Source organism: Spinacia oleracea, chromosome 5, assembly GCF_020520425.1.
Source record: "Spinacia oleracea cultivar Varoflay chromosome 5, BTI_SOV_V1, whole genome shotgun sequence".
Taxonomy (NCBI): domain Eukaryota; kingdom Viridiplantae; phylum Streptophyta; class Magnoliopsida; order Caryophyllales; family Amaranthaceae; genus Spinacia; species Spinacia oleracea.
In genome coordinates this window covers 78,613,027-78,632,318 of record NC_079491.1, presented here as the reverse complement: position 1 = coordinate 78,632,318, position 19,292 = coordinate 78,613,027, and the positions used below count along the sequence as shown (strand labels likewise).

Below are 19,292 nucleotides of genomic sequence, written 5' to 3'. Positions count from 1 at the left end.
ATTTGTAGACCAAGCAGCCTGCTAAAATTAAAAAGATACTTCACTATAGGCTTCAACACAAAGCCAACAATCGCTTAAATTTTCTTTTGTTGGTCTAATGAATCCTCATTACTATAAATAAATACTCCGTATGTAATTAATAATATTCAGATTCTTAAAATAAAAATACATAAATAAGCACTCGATAAAAGATAATAAGAGATCAATTTTGCTAGGAATAAAAAAGATAAATAAATACCAATTAAAAGATAATAAAAGAAAAAATAAGATAGAATTGTAAACAAAAAGAGTTACATGAGGGGTAGGTTTTTCTTAAAGTATTTTATTTTAAAAAAACACTATAGTTGAATAAGGTAACGATAGGGAGTTATCATAGAGTTTTTATTTTAAAAAAGAAAAAAAAATTGTAACTGTTAGTAATATTTTTCACGTGGGAATTGGATAGAATAGTCAAAGAAGAAAAATAGATAGAATAGTCGGAGAATGATCTTTCTGTATTTTGTTGATTTTTCGATGGAATTACAAGAATAAAAAATTTGTCTTTCTTTGGCTTTAATTTCGATTTTTGGTGTGCAATCTATGTTCATTATTGAACTCTCTGTTTCAAACAAGATACATGCCTAATTGTGTAACTAAGTAAAAAAATAACCAGGTCTGATTGATGTTTATCGATCTTGTAGCGAAACGGTTTTTCACGATCTTGAAACTCTTCTAAAACTTTATAAAATATGGGTAATAGGTTTCAAAGCTGGTAAGTCCTACTTAAACTAAATAACCAAATAATAAAACCATATTCTAAAATATTATATTACGTAGTAGTAATTCAGTAAATAAAGTCCTACTTAAACTAAATAGCATTTTTTGTTGAATTAAATTTTTTTGGTGAACTTAACTTATTCGACCTATACAATATTATCACACCTGTAATTCAGTAAATAAAGTCCTACTTAAACTAAATAGCATTTTTTGTTGAATTAAATTTTTTTGGTGAGCTTAACTTATTCGACCTATACAATATTATCACACCTGTAATTAAGTAAATAAAGTCATACTTAAACTAAATTCCAAATAATAGGTACGATGATATAATAAGACAAAAATGTACGAAATTTGACAAATCCGTGCATCACACGGGCTCTAGCGGTAGTAATCTATAAGTATGCTATATTCCTCTCTTTTGCTGGACATTTCTAGTTTCCTGTGAAAGACGCGACGGCGCAGCCTGAAAATCCTCTAAGACGGTTATTCTTTTGGAAGACAGGAGGAGTTGACTCCGACGCCGGTGAGCAACCGTATGATCAAGCAGCAACAACAGCAGCATCAGCTCAGTAATGTTTCTTCTCTTAGATACTCTTTAGTCTCTCACTCTCTATTTCAAATTCGTTAATTTATGTATTTGTGGGATGAGTTTTGGTCATTGAATATACTAGTAATTTCTTTTTTCTTTTTTGTAATTATACTTGATTTTGGTTCATTGATGGGCAATTTTTGTTTGTATAATTGTGTTTTATTTTTGATATTTGGCAATTGGAAAATGGAAATGGGACTTGCAAAATGTTGAGAAACATTTGCTTAGACTTGGATTGGGCAATTGTGAATTTGTGAGGTGGGTTTTACAAGTAATAGAGCAATTACGTTTGTATGATTAAAAAGTTAATCTAATTAAAAAAGAAATCGACCTAACTAATTGCAAAGGACAAACAAAAAAAAAAGTAGTGAGAAAAAAGTACTCAATCACAAGGCTACGGGTTTTGTTTCTTGCATCGTAGTTAGAAAGACGACGGTTCGGAGATAGATGACTGCTGCATCCTTAATCGTTGTCCCGACAGCTAGGAGTCCTGCTGGTGAAAGTGATTGCTAGCCGCATTGGAATGTTTATTTGTTTTTGAGATATCCATTCCTTTCAAATCAACTATATATTTATTAGTTGTGTTTATTGGAATTCCTTATTTGTGGAATTCCAAATGAGTTTGTTGCATTTCAATTCCGCCATCAATTTATTATGGAGTAGTTGTGTTTCAATTCCATGTTATTGGATTCCTTTATTGTGGAAATCTGAATGGGTTAGTTGCATTTTGTGTTCCAGTTTAATACCAAGTATTTATGTTTTGCAATTTCCAGTTGTTTGTGTTTTTTCAGATTCATTGACTTTGATAATTCATTAGTTCTGTGTCATATCTTTGGTTGTCTGCTTTTGGTCTCATTTGAGCAAAATAATTCATCGGTGGTGATATGCGTTGGCATAACATTTGCATTCAACTCATGTGTGTAGAAACTTTAGGGGGTGTTTTATTAGCTTTTTTTCTTATTTGTTTGCTTGTATTTTGCTGCTCAAATTATGGGCGTTGTCTTCATTAGTTTTGCGTTCAGCTTTGTTGCTTTGAGCAATTCAAAGTATGGTGATATATGAATGGATTAAGTTCGGGTTGCTCTTCTTTTTTGTATTCTTTATTTCGTGATTAGTTACCGCTTACGTCTGCTGTGAAGCCTGTGATATTAGAGTTAGTACTAAAGGAGACAAGGGTGTAATGTTCTTGTCCATAGGATGAAGCTTTCTTGATGAGAGTCATACTGGATTGTAGTTGTCCTTCTTTTTGTTGTAATTGGATGAAATTTATTTTCTTTGACACAATAAGACCAACACTTTGGAGTGAGGTGAGGGACTGAGGGGTAGTGGTCTATTTTTTTTTATCTATTCTTATTGTTAAGCTTGGTAAGTTGAATCTGCAGAAGCAAAGATCAGTCTTCTGAAGGAGAAGGACTATTATGTAATAATGATTGCTAGCCGCTTGTAAAGTTTTTTTAGTAACCTTTTGTTTCCATAAGAGTGACTGTTGGTATGCTTCTTTTATAAAATGAGGAAGTCAAGAAGTAACAACCATGTGTTTCTACTTTTAGGAAAGCGGAAAAGTTATTATTTGATTTTGTGACTAGCATTATCAGAGATACTATTTGTGTTTATGAAAGGAGTTTGTTACTTTGTTATACATCTTTGTTCCTCCATTCTGCCATTTTTCTTACATATTTTGTCGGTCTAACTTATCTAAAATTTGCAGCCAAAAGGTTTTTTATACTATTGGTGGGCAATTATAAAAAGATTTAGCTGAGGAGAATGTAGCAAAATTTGTTGCCAATCAGCTTCTTCTGGGTTATCATTGATGCTGGTTCATTTCACCTGTTTCTGAAACTAATTTTCTCCCTATCGCGTGCCGCATTCTCCTACATGGTTATCTCCTAGAGGGCGGTTAATATTACGGATTGAGATATGTATTCCTAGGAAGTGGTAACAAGATATCACACATACTGAAGTGGAGCAAAATCAGTTGCTGAAATTGGAAACTCAAGGAAGAGCCTCAAAATCATTTGAACCTTGGAGAATTTGATGTTTCGTTCTTTACTTACATCTCTAAAGGAATGCATTAGTCATGGTGATCTTGCTAAAGCCTTTAGAACCTTCTCTTTGATCCAGCTTCATGTCACTGCTTCTGCTTCTCATGATCAAATCTTAGAGCCGATTAATTCCCTACTAGGAGCTTGTTCAAAACTTAAGTCACTCCAACAAGGCAGGCAGGTGCATTCCCAGATCATAAGTTTGGGTCTGGATCAACATAGTCTATTGTTGCCTAAGCTTGTCACTTTATACTCGACTTTTGATCTATTGCCTGACGCACATTTGATAGCTGTGAAATCTAGTGTGTTGGATCCTTTGGTTTGGAATATCCTTATATCTGCATATGTAAGAAACGGGCTCTCAAGTGAGGCTCTGTCTAATTACAGACAAATGTTGAATTTGGGGATCAGACCGGATGAGTTTTCCTATCCATCTGTGCTAAAGGCATGCGGTGAACAATTAAATCTTGGTTTTGGTAAAGAAGTTCATAGCTCTATTCTGGTCAGCAACTGTGGTGGGTCAACGTGTGTTCAAAATGCATTGATCTCCATGTATGGAAAATGTGGAGATATTGAAGTTGCTCGTTTCCTGTTTAATAAGTTGCCTAATAAGGATGCATTTTCATGGAATTCTATGATTTCCGGATATGCTTTTAAGAGTATGTGGGAAGAAGCATTTGTGCTGTTTGATAAAATGCTGATTGAGGGTGTTGAATTGAACATTATAACATGGAACACCATTATTGGTGGGTGTTTGCGAACTGGAAATTACGTGAGAGCACTAGATTTGCTTTCTCAAATGAGAGTCTGCGCCGTTAAGTTGGATGCAGTTACAATGGCCAGTGGGCTGAGCGCTTGCTCTCATACAGGAGCTATAAAAGTAGGGAAGGAGATGCATGCATTTACTATTCGTGGTGGTTGTGTTAAATTTCTGAATGTTCAGAATGCATTGATAACCATGTATTCCTGGTGTCATGACCACAGATATGCAAATATTGTATTCCTACAAATGAAAGAAAAGGATATAATTTCTTGGAATACTATAATCTCAGGTTATGCACGTTACGGAAAATATGAGGAAACCTCCTTTCTGTTTAGACAGATGTTGCTTTGTGGCTTTCGGCCAAATTATGTTACTATAGCGAGCATTCTTCCCTTGTGTGCTCGAGTAGCGAATCTGCAACATGGAAAAGAACTCCACTGCTACATTATCAAGCATCAAGAATTCAGTGAGTATTTGCTATCATGGAATGCTTTAGTGGAGATGTATGCTAGAGCAGCAAAAATTTCAGAGGCCCAAACAGTATTTGATTTGTTGAGTAGGAAGGATGTCATCACATATACTTCTTTAATAACTGGCTATGGTATTCTAGGAGAAGGAGAAGTTGCATTGAAACTATTTGAGGAGATGAATAGTTCTGGAATCAAGCCTGATATCATTAATTTGGTTGCAATTTTATCAGCATGTAGCCACTCGGGTCTTGTGATTCAGGGTCAGTTGCTGTTTGGAAAAATGTGGAGTGCGTATGGCTTAAGACCCCGCTTGGAGCACTATGCATGCATGGTGGACCTCTTTGGTAGGGCTGGATTGCTTAAGAAAGCAGCAGAGATCATTGGAAGGATGCCTTATGAACCAAATGCTGATATATGGGCTACCCTAATAGGAGCATGTCAAATCCATCGGAACATAGATTTAGGAGATTGGGCAGCTGAGAAGTTGTTGGAATTGATGCCGAGAAATCCAGGGTACTATGTGTTGATTTCTAACATGTACGCTGCTGCTGGTTGTTGGGACAAGCTGGCAAAAGTTCGGACGTTTATGAGGGAATTGGGGGTGCTAAAGCCCCCAGGTTGTGCTTGGGTCGATATAGGAAGTGGTTTTGAACCATTCTTGGTAGGGGATCCATCCATGGAACTATCACATGAGATATATCCCATACTGGAAGGATTGTTTGAGCATATGAAAGATACTGGATATATTGATGTGTTTGTTATAGATCATGAGGATTTTGTGGAGTAAGGTTAAAGTGTTACCAGTGTCTAAGGGTTTGGTCAATCATTTGTGGAATTTACGGAGTATTTGGTGCTCGAGCTGAGGAAACAAACCATCATTGTGGTAATTGCTTTTGATAAAATTTCTATCTTGTCACTAGGCATTCCTCATGCTTTTTTTCTCTTTGACTTTTGTTAGAGACAATTTAAATGGACTTCAGCACGTTTGTAAACCTGACTCACAAATGATGTTTTACAGTCACACAGAAGACATCCAGTAGATGTTGCATCGGAAATGGATAGGTGCAGGCTCTTGCATTGCTTCCTTCATTCCTTGGCAGGTTGGTGAATTTCCTAGATGTTTTCTGTCATTTCTACCCTTCAATGATTTATGTATTATGCAGTTTTAACCTTTGAATCATTTACCAGTGTGGACTATTATACCTTAACACATTGAGCCCATCTTTACATTGCATTGCGCTCCAACACCCTCTCCCTTCAACACCCTTGTGAATTATTATCATACTATACCTTTGACAATTACAGAGTATTTAATGACTAGGTATATAAGAAAAAAATGGAGGAAAAATATGGAGAGAGAAAGAGAGGAATGCTGAACTGCTGAAGACTAGAATATGAAGTTTGGGAGAGAATGGTGAAAATTTACCTCCGCAAAGCATACAGTTCTCTTAGTTGGGTCTTTTTCTGGAGGAAATGATGCATGTCCATATTTTCCTGATTAATTTATTAAATGGGTGTAAAATACACAGTTTTGCTGAATGGAAGTTTCTGTGGCTATTTAATGGGTTAGAAGGGCTGTCTCTTCTCCTCTATGTCTTATGTACTTATTATCTCCGTATGCGTAGTTGAGGATTACCTTGTTTTCATATCACTGATTGCGCTAAGCTATGAAGCTTACACACTTATTCTTTGTCAAAGATGATCTCTCTTTTATTTTTCTACTCTTAGGAGTTAGGACGTTATACCTACACTTCACTTCTGGTTTACCTCGTACGCAAAAGTCTGCTGTATACTTTGGAAAGGTGCCTTCTGCTGCTGAGCAGAGGATTTTTGAGGTTTCTGGTTTTGTTTCTTTTTTGGTGATAGGAAATATTATTTTATTAAGAAAAAGAGAGAAGTACAGCAAGAGGACAAGGTGTCCTTATAAGGAAACATAAGAAACTAGTACAGCAAGAGGTCTCTGGTTTTGTAGCTGGTTCAATACCTGGCCATTCACTTTCCTCTTAGCAACTGAAAGTTGCATATTGTACTTTATGGTCGAAATAATGTCAGCTAGAATTAGAAGCTGGGACACTTGTCCTATAAGAGAAGACTTCAACTTATTTATTCCGTGCTCCGCCAAATTTACTCCTATTTATACTGGTAATTCATGATACCTAAGATGCGCTTAATAAATTGTCTGCGTTTTCGTGCCTTTCTTTGGGGAGGGAAAGCTACTTAAACTAAATATCCCCTCGTTTTCTGGGATGTTTCCAAACCCAAGGCCGAAGGTGGTTTGGGTGTTAACGATTTCTTTCAGTGGAATGTTGCTACCTTGGTAAATATGTCTGGCATGGGGCAAATAAAACTGATGACTTATGGGTTATTCTCCATGTGTACCTGCATAATAATGATTGGTGGAATTACAATCCCAAGACCATGGCTAGCTGGGAATGAAGAAAATATGGTCTGTTAAGGATAGACTTGAGGTGGATTTAGTGATCCAAATTGGTTGTGTTCAGTTAATGATACTTATACTTTGTAAAATTGAGATTTACACCTGTGTAAAGGCTGTTACGCCAAAGAGAAATGCTGCTTGGTTTGCTAGTGTTCGATAGGTAGATCGTTGGGTTAGGGGTTTAACTGTTTAAGGGAGATCCTTTCCTAAAGGATGGCTCCCTCTCTACTGTGAATTTGTGAATCTTATAATAACTGCTTGCTTGATCTGTTATATGCTCAATCTCTCCCAAAAAAAAAAGTTCTGCTGTTGTACTACATCAACTTTGTTTCATTCCTCTCGAAAAATGTTTGCTTTCTTCTTTTATGATTCCGAAGCATGAGTATGTTAGGGTGACAGTAAAATTACCTTGAATGTGATCTCAATATGCCTCTCTGGCTGTCTTTCTCACCTAAACTCTTTAAAATGCTATTTGCATATCAATTGGCTAATCATTTTCTTCAATCTCATCTTCCTTCCTGTTATATTTTTTCTTTTTTAATAATTTCTTTGGGTTGGTGGGTGGGAAACTAAAGTTGTTTTGTGATTGATCTGCATGGCAATGGCACTCATACTTCATTATATTTGGTGGATAGGCAAAAAGGTTGAAGGGGACCATATCATCTCATTTTCAAGAAGAAGAGCTTCTGGAAGGGGCACAAAAGTGTGGCTGAGGTCTACCATCTGCTCCTATTACAGATAGATCGGTGACCCGTATGTCTGCCTAATGAAAAGGTTAAAGGTCCTTAAGGCATCTTATGTGGGGCTTTAGGTGGATCACAAGTATCAACATTTCTGCTGCTAGTTGCAAAAGAAGCTGATGTTTGTTTTCAGAATTTTTTTTTGAGATGCGCACTGTAACTTTGCTGCTAATCCTTTAGGGTTACAGCTTTTTCTTTGGATGGTTACTTTTATGCTTATATTTCACTTTCTTTAGGCACCCATTTTGAAGCAAGTCATTGTACAGCCGTGGGTTAAGCAATAATTCAATTTTGTCTCTGCCCCTCCCTTATGTAGGAGGCGCTCCAAAATCCATCTGCTATGGGGAAAAAGAGTGATGATATATAGTAACGGTTTTAAGAAACCTTACAGTGGTTCAAAGGAAAATTGCTGATTTAGAAGTAGATCGAATTGCGAGGGAGAAAGGTCAGAGTTTGAAATCTTATCCTTTATACATTCTTATTTATCTTTTTCCTGATATATGTGGGTATTAGTTTCATCAATGGATGCTTGATATGTGTTTGTTACTTGTTCTAGTTCCATGAGTTTATTTATCTGCAGAAGTGAAGCAGTATTTTTAGTTTGTATGTTTCTTAGTTGAAACTCTTGGAAGGGATTTTTCTTTGAGGTACTCATGTGGTTTGGAATTTCCTACATGGTCTCCACCTTTTAAACATAATATTAATGGTACTCTATTACTGTATCTGAATAAGTGCATTTCTTCTATTTTTGGCAACCTCTAGTATTTTATTCTCTCCTTCAACTTACCCACTTTGCCCCGCTTGCCAATATTCAAAATTTTCACATGATTGGCTTTGGATCAGAATTTAAAATAAACTCAGTCTCCTTTGTTTATTAAACAAGGTACCCACTTGTTTTTTAAAATAATGACAACAAATAAAGTAAGTTTCTTTAAATTGGTGTTTTCTATGCATTGCACTTGAATAGAAACGAGGGGAGTAATATGAACTTATCCCTGAAAAAGCTTATTTGTGTGAAAATTGTGTAAAAAAACTTATTTTATATGAACTTGAACTTATCTTAGCTAAACTTTTATTTTATCCGAACTTATCTTAGCTAAACTTTATTTTATCCGAACTTATCTTAACTTATTTGGTCTAAAACAAGTCAAATAAGTTGAATGGAACAGGGCATAATTGAGGGATTGGATGGTTGAAAATGTGTAGTGAACTGAGACCATATCTGGCTAATCAGATTTAAACGAAAATAAGAAGAGAAATAGGTAATTGCAAAAGAATAGAGAGTGCAACTGTGCAAGATTATTAAATCAATGTCCGCCAAAGTAAAACAATTTCCACGACGTTTAAGTTGCTTTGTCACTCTCAGAATCTAGACAAAAGAAATAATCTCAACAAATTTATGCATGCATTATCCTTCCCTCTTCTTGGGATTTCCTTTTTTTTTTTTTTGTTTTTTTTTTGCAGCTGAGATACTCTTTATCTCTCTGTTGTGACTAACACTGTATTTGTGCTTCCAGTTTATTGGTAGAGAAAACTATGGAAAAGTCAATCTGTTGATATATGTAGAAATCTTTATAGTTATAATTGAGTCATTTAGTTTTCCATAGGTTTCCCTTCCAAATCAATGGGAAAATTGTGGAATATTTTGAAAGTCCAAAATTCTTTTAGTGAAAGAAACAAATTCCAAAAATCTGTCCGAGGCTCACCAATTATTTGAGTGTTGGCAGGTCTTTTTATACTAGTAATTTCTAGTTATCTCTGTTTTTATTTTTTTTATTTTTTTATTATATGTTGAATTTAATTTACATGTACGTAATAAACCACTTTAAGAACCCAACCCTTAATTACTACTATGTACTACCTCTGTTTAAAAATGATCTTTACATTTTCCGTTTTAGTCTGTTTTATAACGTTATTTACACTTTGCTTTATTCTATTTTTAGATATGAAAATTTACTACCTTACTTTCTTATCTCACAATATGTACAAATTTTCACTCACTTTCTCTTACCTAATTCATTATTTTTTTGTTACACTCACCCACCTTTTTACACATTTATCTCATTTTATCAATATTTTAGTATATTAAACCAATCTTTTCCAATTTTGTCTTAATATTTGTGCAATAGTAACCGTAAACTTAATAGTTGATGCATCTAACCACGATATTATCCCAATAAAATTAAGTATGTGAAAAAATGGTACGAGAGTATATTTCTACATAACACCTACATTACGATTCTGCTTCTGTATATTGAGAAAACATCAAGCACGACACAATTAACAATAGCTTCTTGTCACCGAATAAGTTAGAACTAAACGTAGTCTTTGAGCATTCTTCAAAAATCAAATAGCATCATCTTATAGGGGAATTGAACACGACTACTCCCCTTTTCTTTAATTGTATACTACCTCTGCTCTGAAATGATATTTACGGTTACTATTTACACAAATATTAAAACAAAATAGAAAAAAAAAATGTGTAAAAAGGTGGGTGGATATAATAAAATATAGTTAAAGTATGGTAGACGGGTTAAAAGTTGGTAGCTATAAGAAATAATGAATAAATCAAGAGAATGTAAGTGAAAAATTGTAAATGTTGTGGGGTAAGAGGGGTACAATAATAAATTTTCATGTCCAAAAGTAAAGCAAAGTGTAAAGGACATTATGAAACAGACTAAAACAGAAAGTATAAAGATCATTTTGAAAGAGAAGTAGTTGTCAAACCAGGTTTATATATCGGTTTTCACTATCCAAAGTCAACACGTCCGTTAAGAACGAATACGTGGTCAATTTTACTCAAGTTGCTTAGGTTTTTGTCGGGTTAAGACTACCTAGATGTGGCAAACAAGTTACTTCAGACTTGTGGTGAAAGAAGTTGGGTGATAAACATGATAAACAATAGAGAGAATGTGAGAAGTTGTAGTCTTCTGCATTTCATGGGGTTGCTTAGTGGCTCAATCACAATCAAATATTTATACAAGCTATTGGGAAAACTATAAACCAAGTAACGTAAGGAAACTAAATGTTATGGATCGTTTCGTACCGTACATGTCGCGGTCTGTTCCTATGTTTGAGGAGCGGTTATGGCTGAGTCATGGAAGACTTGTTGGGAAAGGTCAAAGAGGTTAGCAAAGATCAAGCAAACGGTTGGAGGAGATCAAGGAATCGGTTGAGCGATTCAAGGAGCACTACTAGCACAACTCCCTCAACAAATGCCGCACCAAAGTCCTATAAAAAGATCACCACTCTACAATGATAAGACACTTCCAATCCCCATCCGAAATACCCACAATGAAACCGTTGCTGTCTATTATCTACTCCCTCTGCCATAATATCTCCTAAGAGCTAAACCAACCATTGTAATTCCTCCACAATACCTACGGCCCTGCAGCAACTAAGGATAACCAATCCACCTTTCCTAAGCCCCATCTAAACTCTCCACTATCTACTCCTAATGATACTTATCTGACATGTCTCCCAAATAATACATTCTTTCCATAATATATTACCCTTCACGAGTATCATCCGCCATAACACAAACCTACGCAAACACCAGTAACCTTCTCCAATGATCCTCATCTACTTATAGTCCTATACTACATTCTACTTATGCTTCGTCATCAGCTACATTTACACATACGTATATATACATTGTATTTGTACTTATCTGGGCTATTTATGCCAACAACATAGTGGATTGGTGGACTCATGGCCACCCGCGGTTTTTATCCCTTTCAGGTTTTCCGCGTCACCATCTCTTGTCTCGTCTCCCTTTATTTTCTGCCCTTTATTTCTTGTCATTTATTTACTTTATTTAATCTAGTCGTTTATGTCCCAACCAAAGGTCGTCCATACGGAATTTGGCATAAACAGTTTGGCGCCGTCTGTGGGGAGATGGCTAGATTTATCTTCAAACACATATCCACAAATATTCTCTCAAACACAATATCCGACCCACTTGGGTTCACCAATAAATTTGTCGTCAGGCTATGGATTGTTGTCATACTTTGTCGCCACCACGAGATGGAGCTACGTCAGGGCACATGTCATCAACATGACAGGTGTCGTCGACGGGTCAGGCGTCGTCGACGGTCAGGTGTCGTCGACGGATCAGGTGTCGTCGACCGGTCAGGAGTCACCGACGGGTCAGGTGTCGTCGACGGTCAGGTGTCGTCGACGGTCAGGTGTCGTCGACGGTCAGGCGTCGTCGACGGGTCAGGTGTCGTCGACGGGTCAGGTGTCGTCGCCAGGCTCGTTAGTCAATGGAATATGGAATGACGTCAGGGTACATGTCGTCGCCAGATCAGGTGTCGACATCAGTAGGTGTCATCGCTAGAAGTGACGCGTCTAAGTGGTCGAATTCAACCTAGATGATGCATATCGTGACAACAACGGCACCAACGCTTGATGACATCGAAAATAGACGTCACGGACCATCATGCAGATGTCACCACAAACAAGATACAATATGAGCTGTCTCGTACCTTGATAAGATCTCGAGACGATTTGATCACTTGACGTCGCGAAAAGTATGGTATAAAACTCAACCCTAGTGATTTTGATTTAAGCTAATATTGTTTCTAGTCTTTGTTGTCACTAAAACAGATGCGAACACATGACGTCTTCCACCAATGACATGACATCAACATAGTTTCGTCCGACGTCACCTCCACATCAGTCGACGACGTCTCCAAAAACGAAGGCGACAAATGGAGATTCAACAACAAATTGTCGGCAATACTAGATTTTGTGGCTAACTTCAGTCCAAGTATCAAATAGGAGAATTTGTAGTTGTCCTGAAGTCGCCACAGGGGAGCATATAGTATACTCTATCTCATTTAATTTTCATATAGTATACTTGATTTTCTTTTTATATAGTATACTTGGCTTGTTTTAATTTCCAAAAGCACTTTGAAATATATTCTATACGTTGTTATCCTACTTTTTGTACTAACATCGTCACCACTTGTCGTTTGATCATGTCGTGTCGCCAAGTATTGTCTTGTCTACAGGTATTGACGTGTCGCTTGGCTAGGTCATGAGTACATCAGACGACCGACGTTAGAATGCAGGTGACAAGGTACTGTCTTGTCTATAGGTACTGACGTGTCGCTTGGCAAGGTCGTGAGTAAAGCAAGCGACCAACGTTAGAAGTGTTACACGAGGTCACGACACGACATGAGGTCACGACGATACAACATGACGCAACGACAGCAAGTCACGACAGCAGGACGCGACCATTCTGGTTACCCCTATGACGACAAGAAGTTTCTTGGCGTTAAACATGGTACGTAGAAGTAATTATCGAACATCTTTATTTTAACAATATATTTCTTCGTAAGTTCGCCAACAGATCGTTGATTGATACATGAATATCAATGGGAGCTAAAGGTACGAACATACTTTCGAAGTGAGTTATCTTTTATTTATAATATACACGTATTGTCGCTGCCACGTACATCGCAGATCGTGAGGGTCATCAACACAATCGAATGGTATGAGTGACTCAATTCATTTATTAGTGACGTCAAAATTTTATAAACTAACACCTCATATCCTATTGAAATTTTCTCATATATCATCCGTGATAACTATTTTTCATTTACTAACGACACGCCGCGACTATACGCGTTAGTATGTATATTAATTACAACAGATTACCTTGATCATGACGGTATGCCCCGACGCCACGAGATGGAAATGACCGATGACACGACGCCACCAGACTACCGAGAAAGCTAAGGAAATCGGAATGTCGAATGATCATCATCAATGACCATGATGACACATGAGACGTTTAGAGGTTGCATCATGTGGGCACGCATGTACGACGTCAAATATAAACGAACGTCATCATATCTGTGGCCGACTTCAGTCATGATATCTTCCTAAAGCCGCCACAGGGGGGCAAGATAGTACATACTCTCGTTCAGTTTAATATACTTGTTACAACTTTGAAATTTAACTGACGATGTGATACAATTTATTTTCATGATGATCTTGTCGTAAGATTTTGGTAACAGGTACGACGCTAAGACAAATGTACGAACATTGGGGGCTCAACCACTATCACATGTCGAAATAGGCGGATAAAGAGAAGTCATTGGGTTTCCCAAAGACGACAAGTGATAGGACGTCAACCGATTAACAAGAAAGGATCAACCAATAAGTCGACCAACGTTAGAATGGACAGTGTCAAGACCAGCGATGTGTCGACCTCATTCAACGTGACGGGACGACGCCAGATGTGACGACGGCGGTACAAGCGATGACAATGATCTCAGGAACGAAAACAAGATCGTCGACGAGAGGTGTCACGACATCAGGACAATGCTGCTGATTGTAGAATCGTCATCAAGGGACAGTCAGCGACACGACGTAATTTCGTTACACGAGCCCATATTAAGTAATATCTAACACTTACTTCGTGCGTTAATTAATTTATTTCATTTTTCACTACACTGCGATTAAAGTTCAATTTCAGTTTTTGTTATCTGTCGCATTGAATATATCTTTCCAAACGCAATTATATTGTATTCGTATTTCATCTCACTTGTTTGAAAAGCAACGCTAACATCGCATCAAGCGAACGTCCACCTCTACCTTTTGTATTTTCTACAGATCACTTGTTGACCACGTCACCAACGGCAACAGCAACGAACGACATCATCAGAAGACGACATCAACGAACGACGCTATCAACTACAAGCGACGACGTCTCCATGGTCATGACCCTTAAACTTATTGGATCCCAACGACGACATGTCGCTTCTAAGCGCGACCACTACAGACGACGCCGGTGCTATTTATGTGCACGTAACTTCGTTTTCCGAGTACCTCACAGGTGACATCTATTCCACAACGAACAACAGAGACAGCGTAAACAACATTTTAAGCTAACGACGTGTATGCACCCTCGACGCTTGTCCAAACGCCTAACCAATCGCCAAATACAAAACAGAGAAACACACGTCTTTCCCCCTCAACACTGACGAAAAACAAAGCCGACCCAGAATGCTCGTGTCCTACTTAAACTATTGTTCTGAATATCCCATAGGCTAAAGTCTCCTTCCATAGATTGCGCCATCCAAACATCTTATCCCTTGTCCTCGTGTTATAGGAAACCTCACAACCCTTCGACTCTTCTTGACATTCGTCATAAGGTTGCTTCGAACCATCCACTTCATTCACCTGTAACTTCAACTCAGTCGTATGCTACCTATCCTCACATGACATTGCAACCATCTAAAACGATTCAACCATACGCACACTCGACGCAACTTCCTTCTCTAAATTCTTCGCAAGACTACGAACAAATGAAGAGGCTTATATCGCCTTCATACGATAGATGTCGCACAACAGTGACAATAGAGGCACGCCTGTAAACATCAGACAACAGACTAAGATACGACAGTTGGCCATGACACATGTAAAAACATCAGACACACTAAGATACAATAGTTGGCCATGACGCCTGTAAACATCAGACGACAGATTAATATACGACGGTTGGCCATGATGCATGTGAGCATAAGACGACAGACTAGGATACAACCGTTGGTCATGACGCCTATAAACATCAGACGACAAACTAGGATACAACAGTTGGCCATGACGCCTGTAAACATCAGAAGACAGACTAAGATGCAAGAGTTGGTCATGACGCCTGTAAACATCAAACGACAGACTAAGGTACAACAGTTGGCCGTGACGCCCGCAAATATCAAACGACAGACGAAGATACAAAAGTTGGCCATGACGCCAGATACCTAACTAACAGTATGTCTCAACGTGTTTTCGCACAGCTTTTTAAGAACTACACTCTATTGTCTTACGCTCGTTAAGAGAAACGATTCTTTCACAAGATGCCAGGTTTACATCTAATTAAGCTAAGGACACCAACGTCAACATGAAGACACCAATATACGCATGACGACATCAAGTGTTGTCAGAAATCATGGGTAACACCAAGTGGCGACGTCATTGATCAAGGTTAAGTACGGAAGACGACGGACAAGTCAAAGATATTGACAGATTAGCATCGACAGCAAATGAACGTGGTGACAGACTTTGAAGATTATTTTCCTAACTTCCGGCTCGCTACAGTTAGGAAAATGGGGGCTATTGTTATGGATCGTTTCGTACCGTACATGTCGCGGTCTGTTCCTATGTTTGAGGAGCGGTTATGGCTGAGTCATGGAAGACTTGTTGGGAAAGGTCAAAGAGGTTAGCAAAGATCAAGCAAACGGTTGGAGGAGATCAAGGAATCGGTTGAGCAATTCAAGGAGCACTACTAGCACAACTCCCTCAACAAATGCCGCACCAAAGTCCTATAAAAAGATCACCACTCTACAATGATAAGACACTTCCAATCCCCATCCGAAATACCCACAATGAAACCGTTGCTGTCTACTATCTACTCCCTCTGCCATAATATCTCCTAAGAGCTAAACCAACCATTGTAATTCCTCCACAATACCTACGGCCCTGCAGCAACTAAGGATAACCAATCCACCTTTCCTAAGCCCCATCTAAACTCTCCACTATCTACTCCTAATGATACTTATCTGACATGTCTCCCAAATAATACATTCTTTCCATAATATATTACCCTTCACGAGTATCATCCGCCATAACACAAACCTACGCAAACACCAGTAACCTTCTCCAATGATCCTCATCTACTTATAGTCCTATACTACATTCTACTTATGCTTCGTCATCAGCTACATTTACACATACGTATATATACATTGTATTTGTACTTATCTGGGCTATTTATGCCAACAACATAGTGGATTGGTGGACTCATGGCCACCCGCGGTTTTTATCCCTTTCGGGTTTTCCGCGTCACCATCTCTTGTCTCGTCTCCCTTTATTTTCTGCCCTTTATTTCTTGTCATTTATTTACTTTATTTAATCTAGTCGTTTATGTCCCAACCAAAGGTCGTCCATACGGAATTTGGCATAAACACTAAATAACAATAATTACAATGTTAAAACAATATTAACCTCCTTCTAATACTCCCCTCAAGTTGGAGCGTGAAGATCTTGAATGCTCAACTTGCGAAGTAATGGCATAAATTATGGTTTACCGAGAGTCTTGATAAAAAATATCCGCTAATTGATTTCCCGTACGAATGTGGGATGTCACAATATTCTCAGATAATATCTCATCACGTACAAGATGACAATCCATCTCAAAATGCTTCGTAGCCCATATTTTTGAAAATTACAATCTTTTCGCAAAAAAATTCCTAGACCCGGACAACCCTTTAGATGCATGAGGACTCGTAAGACGGCTTCCCAATGATCAATCTTTGGCGCTCCCATAAATTGGGCAAGCGACGAGTAATCGCCAAGTAAATCAAACGACCAACGAGTCGTCTATACTTCTCTGGCTCGGAAAATAACCCCCCCTCACATCGAGCTAGTTGATGATTTTGTTCCATCGGAGTGGCAGCGGGCTTAGATCCAACAAACCTTCTTCACTAATAATATCCAGAGTATGTTTTCGTTGATTAAGGAATAAACCCTCATTGCCTCGAGCAACTTCAAGACCAAGAAAATACTTCAGAGCCCCAAGATCTTTCATATGAAAGCATGTACGGAGATATTCCTTGAACTTTAATATTTCATCACGAGACGATCCTGTTATAATTACATCATCAACATACATAAGAACATGCAATGAGACTGCACCCTTCGTATAACAACATAATACATAATCTACATATGATTGCTTAAACCCAAAATGCTTCAAAGCCGTAGAGAGTTTAGCAAACCATTGTCGAGGTGCTTGTCGAATACCATATAATGACTTTTAATTTGAGGAGACATACCTTACCTGGATAAGGAGAATTGAACCATGGGGGAAGTTTCATGTATACTTATTCTTCAAGATCTACATGAAAAAAAGCATTGTGAACGTCCATTTGATGGAGTTCCCAATTTCGAGCAACAACAACTACTAGAAACATTCTTACTGTCACCGTCTTGGCAACTGGAGCAAACGTCTCATTGAAATCAATACCTTCAATTTGACGATTACATAACACAACTAGATGCCCCTTTAGACGTTCAACTGAAGCATCATCCTTGAATTTAATTCGATAAACCCATTTGCATCCTAATGTCGTTTTTCCTGGAGGTAGGTCCTCCAAAGTCCATGTGCCATTTCGTTCTAGAGCATCAATTTCTTTTTTTATTGCTAACAACCACTCTGGATTTTTATTTGCCTCCTTAAAAGAGATGGGCTCGTCACCTGCCGTGATAGCTGCCAACAGCTGTTTGTGTCTCGTAGAAAATGCTTCACAATTTACATAATAAGCAATATGAAATGGGGTATCCGAGGACCGCGCTGAAGGGGGTGAACTAGAAGTAGTGACAAGGTCTTTGACATGAATAGTGTTGGCGAAGAAGCCTTTGAGTAGAGACGATAACTTCTTAATACGATGCTCTCTACCAAGTATCTTTGTGGAAGAAGAAGTGACATTTGTAGATGCCGAATCAACAAAAATATTAGTTATAGGAGTTGGCCTCTGCTGGGGTGTGGCTGATTCATGTGTTCCATGGGTAGGGTGTGGCTGTTGCTAGTCATGTATGTATTTGTGATTGAGTGTTTGTGTCTTGGGATATTGGAATAGGTGAGATAGGTGTGTCATATATGGTAATGATAGGATGAGTTTGTAGCTCATTTTCCTTCTCAAGTATACCAGGATTACTAGCATCCTCAAATAAAGTGTGAGAATTATCAACAGTACGCAATTGCACATCCTCACTACCCACATTGACATGGTCAACAAAAGGGAATTTATCTTCTACAAATAGTACATCCCTAGAGACACAGTACACTTCATTCTCTATGTCGTATAACCTCCAACCTTTTAACCAAACAGATATCCCACAAAAACGTATTTAATTTCGTGATCTTAGATTGAATTTATCCTTCACCCTAGGTCGATTGTTTCCATAACACAAACACTCAAAGACACGCAGAAGAGAGTAATTTGGTGATTTTTTAAATAAAATGTCATAGGGAGATTTGTTTTATAACATACGTGTAGGATTAATAACGTATGTCGTCGTTACAGCGCATTCACCCCAAAAACTGATAGGAAGATTGGCTTGAAAATGTAAAGCTTGTCCCACATTTAGGATATGTCGATGTTTACGTTCTACCCTACCATTTAGTTGAGGTGTATCAACACATAAAGTTTGATGCAAAATTCCATATTCAGCATAAAATTTACTTAAACAAATAAACTCCCTACCATTATCACTCTGCAAAATTTTTACTCGTTTATTAAATTGAGTATGCACCATGGAACAAAAATCCTTAATTATTTGTCCTACTTCACTTTTTGCATAAATCAAATACACCCATACAACCCGGGAAAATTCATCAACTATTGTGAGGAAATAGTATGCACCACAACTCGAAGAAACCTTGTAATCACCACAAATATCACAATGAATCAAGAAAAATG

General features: G+C 37.8%; 1 protein-coding gene across 2 annotated transcripts in view; it reads left to right on the top strand.

Annotated features, from left to right (window-relative positions):
• Positions 1 to 1,079: 1,079 nt before the first annotated feature.
• LOC110805480 (pentatricopeptide repeat-containing protein At1g71490) overlaps positions 1,080 to 19,292 on the top strand; it is a 27,857-nt gene continuing 9,644 nt past the window's right edge. Inside the window, exons 1-5 of one of the 2 annotated variants that reach the window (XM_056827975.1) lie at positions 1,080 to 1,328; positions 3,057 to 5,506; positions 5,642 to 5,723; positions 7,696 to 7,834; positions 8,117 to 8,245. In XM_056827975.1, the coding sequence (XP_056683953.1) occupies positions 3,383 to 5,410 (2,028 nt within the window). In that variant the 5' untranslated portion in view covers positions 1,080 to 1,328; positions 3,057 to 3,382 and the 3' untranslated portion in view covers positions 5,411 to 5,506; positions 5,642 to 5,723; positions 7,696 to 7,834; positions 8,117 to 8,245. Of the gene's footprint in view, positions 1,329 to 3,056; positions 5,507 to 5,641; positions 5,724 to 7,695; positions 8,349 to 19,292 lie in introns of those variants that run through there. The other variant, XM_022011092.2, reaches the window with a different exon arrangement.